General features: G+C 36.7%; 1 protein-coding gene across 1 annotated transcript; it reads right to left on the minus strand.

Annotated features, from left to right (window-relative positions):
• Positions 1-6977: 6977 nt before the first annotated feature.
• Positions 6978-7983, minus strand: LOC134272925 (uncharacterized). Its single transcript, XM_062755103.1, has one exon. It carries the CDS (start codon positions 7958-7960, stop codon positions 7310-7312), a length of 651 nt encoding a protein of 216 aa, XP_062611087.1. The 5' UTR covers positions 7961-7983; the 3' UTR covers positions 6978-7309.
• Between the last annotated feature and the right edge of the window lie 247 nt (positions 7984-8230).

An 8230-nucleotide genomic window follows, 5' to 3' on the forward strand; every position in this document is an offset into this window, starting at 1 on the left:
ATATTTAACGTCTATAAAAGCTTGTTCAAATAAAATAAAATAAATAATTGTTCAACGTAAATTGATTCAGTTATTTTAAATATAATTTTAAAAATTTAAAAAGTTATCAATTCTCTTTCTTACATGTATGACGAGATGTACCAGGGACAGATAATTCAGTTTATACAAGGCGCCAAAATTAAATCACTAAAAGGATAAGTCAACAATGAGTCAAACAGCTATACTTAACGACCTTATAAGGCATCATTTTGTATCAAAAAATATATTTTTTATTAATCACACATGGTAACATAATATTGTTCATGAAGTTTTACATGCAATTTTCTTCAATTACTTTAAATATTCACTACGGAGTTCATTCCGATTTAGTGGCATGGAGTCGAGGATGAGCTGTCAAAGTGGAAAATGGGCAAGAAACGGTCCGTAGTCGTCATGCAAGCAGACTGGATTTCTTAACTTGTGAGATTTTCGTAGTCAAGCACATTTCCATTTGTTTAGGTTGGTCCCCCAAAAACATGTTGCCATCCTGGTGTTTTTTTAGTTGAGGGTGGGAATATTTTTCCAGATTTTTTTTTTTTTTTTTTTTTTTTTTGACGATAAAAACTTCAAACTCCTGTGGTTATACATTTTAAAACAAAATATGATAGTATTCTCAATATATTCTTTTTATTGTGAGAATTTAAAGGGACTAATAAAAATGAAATAAAAAATGTGAACTTTTCTCTTCAATATTAATATGCATAACTAGAGGTACTGTGAGCGATGAGCTCACTAAATGATACCCCCCGCCTCCCATATGGTTATAACTGGTGAAAAAGTCCATGTTTTCCTGTGGCCGGGAAACTCAAAATATGTGTCGGATCAAAAAGTAAAATAGGAGGTGCACAATTGCAATATGTAATAAAGATTCTGTGAAAGTTTCATCAAATTTCATTCAGTGGTATTAGAGGAGTTGCGGATAAGAGATGGGTACCCCAAAGCGTAACAGACGGACGGACGGGACGTACAGACGGACGGACGGAATTAACGATTACTATATACCCTCCCGCTTTTCAAGCGGGGGGTATAATTAATCATCATCTGAAGAGTAATCCGAGTCCGAATAATTGCATGCATTTGCTTTCTCAAGCTTAAGATTAGTGATTTTTATTGCACAATTGACTTGATTTTTCATGTCCTGCACATTCTTAGCTCAAAAACCATTATGTATTTTTTTTAAACAGAACATTCTCTCTGTCATATCTATTGATGAGCCTGTTGTTTGAAAGACGGATAATAAGCTTTTGAGACTGCAAAACTACCTGTAGTGAAAAAGGATGTCAAACCCATACCTACATTTACTTTATGATCGAAATTCTTTTGCTCGTTGTCCCTGTATTGTATTGTCAGTATTATGATGGTAGATCTGAAATGATCTACCATCATAATACCATTTACACTGCTTCGCACCGTCACTCATTCACGAAATAGGCCTGTTAATGTAAAAGTCACCAGGCTCATGTAAAGCAAGTGTAAGAAAATGTTGAGTAGTGAATTCAGAAACAAGGAATATTGCCTCTTGCTGGCCAAGGCAAAGATACAGTTCCCTGTCTGTTTATGGAAATTTGTTCAGATGAAGGCCTTTTATCAATGATGTTGGGAGGTGTTTTAAATTGTAAAGTGGTTGTATCTGATAGCTCTCCATCCTCCGGAAGATGTAATCTATCTGGACTAATAAACAAATTAATATTTCAATTTAAACAGGGTTACTAGTTTTAAGACATGTTAAAGCATTTTTCAATTTAGAAACGACGGACTCATAATTCTCTGCATGTATCATTTTTTCCCTGTTTTTATACCCCCCGCTTGAAAAGCGGGAGGGTATATAGTAATCGTTAATTCCGTCCGTCCGTCTGTACGTCCGTTCGTCTGTCTGTCCGTCCGTCCGTCTGTTACGCTTTGGGGTACCCATCTCTTATCCGCAACTCCTCTCATACCACTGAATGAAATTTGATGAAACTTTCACAGAATCTTTATTACATGTTGCCATTGTGCACCTCCTATTTTACTTCTTGATCCGACACATATTTTGGGTTTCCCGGCCACAGGAAAACATGTACTTTTTCACCAGTTATAACCATATGGGAGGCGGGGGGTATCATTTAGTGAGCTCATCGCTCACAGTACCTCTAGTTTTTACTTCGATAATTTACATTTACTAAGGTAGTGTTGATGAAATTCTAGCTGGTTTATTCATTTCTTGAGAAAAGGTTTCACAATAATTTGATGAAGCAATGCCGCCATGATTGAGCATATGGAAATTTATACAAAGGGATAGTCTACTGAAAAATTTCAATAATTGTAAGTTCTTGTAATTCTTCTAATTTTCCTGGGCTCATATTGTTTGCAGAAGAAAACATTATTGTCATTATGACAACGTGTATTGATGTCATTAGAAGAATTTTTGTCTGAAGTCTTCTTTCGTTACAAATATTACAAAATTGAAAGCAATAGGACGTTTGTTGCAGTTGAAAGGCTCTCATGGAATCCATAGAATTGTCATATTTTGTATTATCAGAAAGGAATTGAGTGAATGACGGACTCGTTAAAGTTGTATTTTTTAGGTCACATGAGTAAACTCAGGTGACCTATTGCTATCCATTTTCGTCCATCGTCGTGCGTTGTGCGTTAACAATTGAACATTTGGTTCAGCTTCTTCTCTGCAACCACTCAACCAATTTCAAACAAATTTGGCATAAAGCATCTATGGGCGAGGGGGAACAAAAATTATGAATTTCATGGTCCCTGCCCCCTGGGGCCTGAGGGATGGGGCCAAAAAACCACCAAAATTAATGCAATTTTAAAAAATCTTCTTTGCTCCTGGACATCAAACAGTCAAACTGTTGGCATGAATGTAATGTGCATTGAGTCCTCTACCAAAATTGTGAAATTCATGGCCCCAGGGTCAGGAGTTCTAGTGCTAGGGTGGGGCTCTATTGATTATATAGTGAAAATGCATTATTTTTTTAAAAATCTTCTTCTCTGCTCCTGGGTATTAAATAAACTAACTTAGTACATAGTAATGATGAGGAAGAATGCCTTTTGCAAAATTGTGAATTTTATCGCCCCAGGGTCAGGGGTTCTAGTGCTAGGGCGGGGCTGTTTTTGATTATATAGTGAAAATGCATTATTTATTTAAAAATCTTCTTCTTTTCTCCTGGGTATTAAATAAACCAACTAAGTACATATTTATGATGAGGGAGAATGCCTATTGGAAAATTTTGAATTTCATGGCCCCAGGGTCAGGGTTTCTAGTGTTAGGGAGGAGGGCTCTATTGATTATATAGAGAAAATGCTGAATTTGTTTGAAAATCTTCTTCTCTGCTGCTGGGTATTCAATGAATGAACTAAGTATATAGTTATGATGAGCAAAAATGCTTCTTCCGAAATTGTGAATTTCATGGCCCCAGGGTCAGGGGTTCTGGTATAAGGGTGGGGCTCTATTGGTTATATATAGAAAATGCAGAAATTGTTTGAAAATCCTCTTCTCTGCTGCTGGGTATTCAATGAATTAACTAAGTGTATAGTTATCATGAGCAAGAATGCTTCTTCCAAAATTGTGAATTTTATGGCCCCAGGATCAGGGGTTCTGGTGTTAGGGCGGGGCTCTATTGATTATATAGTGACAATACATTAATTCTTTGAAAATCTTTTTCTCTGCTCCTGAGTATTAAATAAACTAACTAAGTATATAGTTATGATGAGCAAAAATGCCTCTTCCAAAATTGTGAATTTTTATGGCCCCAGGGTCAGGTGTTCTGGTGTTAGGGTGGGGCTCTATTGATTATATAGTGAAAATAGATTATTTCTTTAAAAATCTTCTTTGCTCCTGGGTACTAAATAAAGCAACTAAGTACATATTTATGATGTGGAAGAATACCTTTGTGAATTTTATGACCCCAGGGTCAGGAGCTCTGTTGTTAGGGCGGGGCTCTATTGGTTATATAGAGAAAATGCAGAAAATGTTTGAAAATCTTCTCTGCTCCTGGGTATTAGGCCGATGAACTACCTATAAAGCTATGATGAGCAAGGGCCATTCTTCCTGAATTGTGAATTTCAACGCCCCTGGGTCAGGGGTACCATAGAGGGGGGGGGGCTCTAATTATATACTGGAAATGAACTGATTGATTGAAATCTTCTCCTTTGTATTAATCAAATATTTTTGATAAGCAAGGGTGCCTTTTCCAAAATTGTGAAATGTGTGGACCAAGGGTCAGGGGTTCATGTGTGGTAGTGGCACTATACTGATTATTGCTGAATATTACTGATAAGTCGAAATGCATTTTTTTGTTCCCCTATTCTGTCTATGTGTATAAGTAACCAAACTAAACATGCTAAGTGTATACTTGTAGTTATGATTAGCAATGGTGCCTCTTTCAAAATTGTGAATGCCATGACATCTAGTGTAAAACATGAACCAAAGTCAATCCTTGTAAGATTGTTGCATGATGGTCAGGTGACCTATAAGGCCCATGTTCCTCTTGTTGTAATGTGCTTTTGATTTGTTTTTGCAGTTTTGATCTTTGTGATCTGATTTTTATACCCCCCCGCTTGAAAAGTGGGAGGGTATATAGTAATCGGTATTTCCGTCCGTCCGTCCGTCTGTTACGCTTTGGGGTACCCATCTCTTATCCGCAACTCCTCTCATACCACTGAAGGAAATTTAATGAAACTTTCACAGAATCTTTATTACATATTGCCATTGTGCACCTCCTATTCATACCCCGCCCCCCCCCCCCCTTGAAAAGTGGAAGGGTATATAGTAATGGGTATTTCCGTCCGTCCGTCTGTCCGTCCTTCCGTCCGTCTGTTACGCTTTGGGGTACCCATCTCTTATCCGCAACTCCTCTCATACCACTGAAGGAAATTTAATGAAACTTTCAGATTCTTAATTACATATTGCCATTGTGCACCTCCTATTTTACTTTTTGATCTGACATATATTTTTGATTTTCCAGAGCAAAACATGGACACTGCCATTATATTCATATAGGAGGCGGGGGTTATCATTTAGTGAGCTCATTGCTCACAGTACCTCTAGTTTACTTTTTGATCCGACACATATTTTGGATTTTCCAGAGCAAAACATGGACACTGCCATTATATTCATATGGGAGGCGGGGGGTATCATTTAGTGAGCTCATTGCTCACAGTACCTCTAGTTTTACATACGCTTGGAGGGTTCTGGTGTTCGGACGGGGCTCTAATGATTATATAGTGAAAAATACTTTGAAGATCTTCTTCTCTGCACCTGGGGATTAAGCAGATGAAATGTTTAAATAGTCATGATGAGGAAGGTTGTTATAACCCCCGCTTGAAAAGTGGGAGGGTATATAGTAATCGGGATTTCCGTCCGTCCGTCTGTTACGCTTTATCTCTTATCCGCAACTCCTCTTATACTACTGAGTGAAATTTAATGAAACTATCACAGAATCTTTATTACATGTTGCCATTGTGCACCTCCTATTTTACTTTTTTATTTGACATGTATTTTAAGTTTCCCATAGCAAAACATGGACATTGCCATTATATGTTTACCTATGACGTCACATATAGAACCTTCTGGATAACATTTGATAGGACGAGTTATTTACACATTACCGTAAAACAATATATAGCAACACATGGACATTATGGGAGGCGGGGGGGGGGGGTTATCATTTAGTGAGCTCATTGCTCACAGTACCTCTAGTTTCTTCCAAAATTGTGAATGATGTTAAGCAGGGGTTCCATTGATCATACAGTGAAAAATAAAAACGCATTAATTCTCTGAAAACTGTACGGACTGCAGATCTAGACACGATATCGGAACAGAAAAAGGATCCAAGTTCTATCAATGTTTTTTTACACGATGTAACGGAGATAAAGACGAGCAGAAACAACATCAGATACTTCAACGCAAAGCACAAAGAAACCTTTCATAGATTGGTTTGTTTCAGTCCAGATAAACGGACGATATTTGTCATTGCCTCAGACATTGCCTCCCCTGTGAAACAGACGAACATACGAAGAGTTCCTTCCTTACAAGAAGCTGGTCGTTTAGACATAAAATTAAACAAATCCTCTGACTTGAGAAGTGAATTTTACAGAAGCAACTCTGCAAACTTTGGAAGAACTGAAAATTGCTCATCAAACAGTAAGTGTGTCTTTTTTTCAAATTTTATAAGGCCTAAAATAAAAATTTGTTTGCATTTGCCTACCTACCCACTGAAAATGCACCCGAACCAATCTTTTTTTTTTTAGCCATTTTGTAATGTATATTTTTATTCAATATTTCAGGATAGTGAAACTGTTTTTTTTTTTTTTTTGTTTAATCGGCGATTTTAACAAGAGTGGAGCTTATTCATTTTGAATGGGTCTATGAAAAGCTCTATTATTTGTTATGTAAAAAAAAATTGAATTTTTTTTTCAAAAAAAGCCTACCTACCTACGCAGTCTAAAAATTATAGGTCGGCAACTGCAAACAAAGAATTCTTGAAGCTTGGCCTTAGCTGAGTCAAACAATTATGGAACAATTGATCGTCGGACCTGTGCTGAGAATGACTGATGTGATTTCATGCAGATAAGCCATTGACAGAACTTACAGCTCATGTTGATCAGTGTTGCTGGTGGCAAACCTGTTCAAGCCAACAAAAAATTGACTTTCTGAGTTGCAACCATAAACATAACTGTATCATTAATAGTATATAAGGAATATCTTGTCTGTTAAAGTATATGTATTTGATTTAATTGATTATTTTCTTATAAATATATGTACATGTGTGAATGACAAAGATTTGCGAATGTGAGTGTGCATCTCGAAATAGGAAAAAATTCGTTTGTAAAACAAATGTCTATTAATTGGATCGGTCTTCGGTGTTATTTGGAAATGGCTTGATTCAGCCACGTTTCCGCTTTAAGGTACCCCTTCGACCAGCTGACAATGGAAAACAAAGAAATTGCGTGGATTCAGTTTATTATAAATTTACAGAAAAGAAAACTTGTAAACAGTACAGAGTCACGAAATAAAACGTTTAATTTTATACATAGGCGATTATGTCTGCATAGACCCTGTAGGAGGTACCTTAATCGAATCACACCTTTGAAATAGGACATATATATGATGTGTGGATAATCTGGACAATACTTTGAATTGCATGATTATAAGCAAAAATGGTATCTTCAGTGATTGATTGATATATTTGCCTCTATACAGTATGATATATAATAAGGAATATATGCGTTGAATTATTTGAATTTTTCATTTTACAGTTTTGTATCAAATTGTATTTTACAGTTTTGTATCAATACCATCCGAATTAAAGTCTACATTATCATATGCTCCTCCACCTTCCTTTGCTTCTACGTTTGCAGCTATTGTCTTCTTCTCCATCATTGCCTGTCCATTGTCGATTTCACCATGCCTCATGTTGAACATGTTTTGTTTTTCTTCTTCATCTTCAATGTACCGAAATTTGTACACACCACAACTGCCAAGCAGTGGTACAAGAAATACCACTGTTGCGACTACTGCCACAATTATATTGTATTCGTACTGATCGAGAAATTTGGTATATACCGGACCACGAACATTGATACCACGGACCAGTGTCTTACCCGTCTCCGTAATCATGCATTTATAAATACCACTGTTTGTTGAGTTCACTCTGTGGATTTTAAGTACCATATTTTTGTATCCTCCTTCGTTTTCTAAGAGGAAATCGCTGTCGCTTGCCCCTATTGTAACGCCGTTAGGTTTCTCCCACTGCACACTACCTGTACCATTTTTTGTGTCAATATTTAAATTACGTTCATTGCACTTCAATGTTGCTGGTTTATTTTCTTCAACAGCTTTAGCCCAATGGTTTTCTTCAGCATAAGTTTTCGCCCTCACCGACGTAAGGGCTGTGATAAACAGCAGACTGACAAAAAGCATCTCCATGAATATCGTTCACCTAAAAGAAAACCATATTTGCCTTGTATATTAATCAAACGTTGCCATAGCAAACGTCTAAATCTGCAGACATTCCGTGTGAACTCAATAGCCTAGCAACTTGTATGTAAAACCACAGGAACTTATGGACAGGAATTTCCTCCCTCCCCCGATAATCACCTCGGGGCTTGTTCAACTTTTTACACAAGTTACATTTATTACACTTAATCATTATGTGTACTATAATAAAAAATCGTTAAAACGCCAAAATAATCGTTC

Source organism: Saccostrea cucullata, unplaced genomic scaffold (assembly GCF_032062105.1).
Source record: "Saccostrea cucullata isolate Sc308-1 unplaced genomic scaffold, CSIRO_AGI_Scuc_v1 ctg8073, whole genome shotgun sequence".
In the NCBI taxonomy this organism is placed as follows: domain Eukaryota; kingdom Metazoa; phylum Mollusca; class Bivalvia; order Ostreida; family Ostreidae; genus Saccostrea; species Saccostrea cuccullata.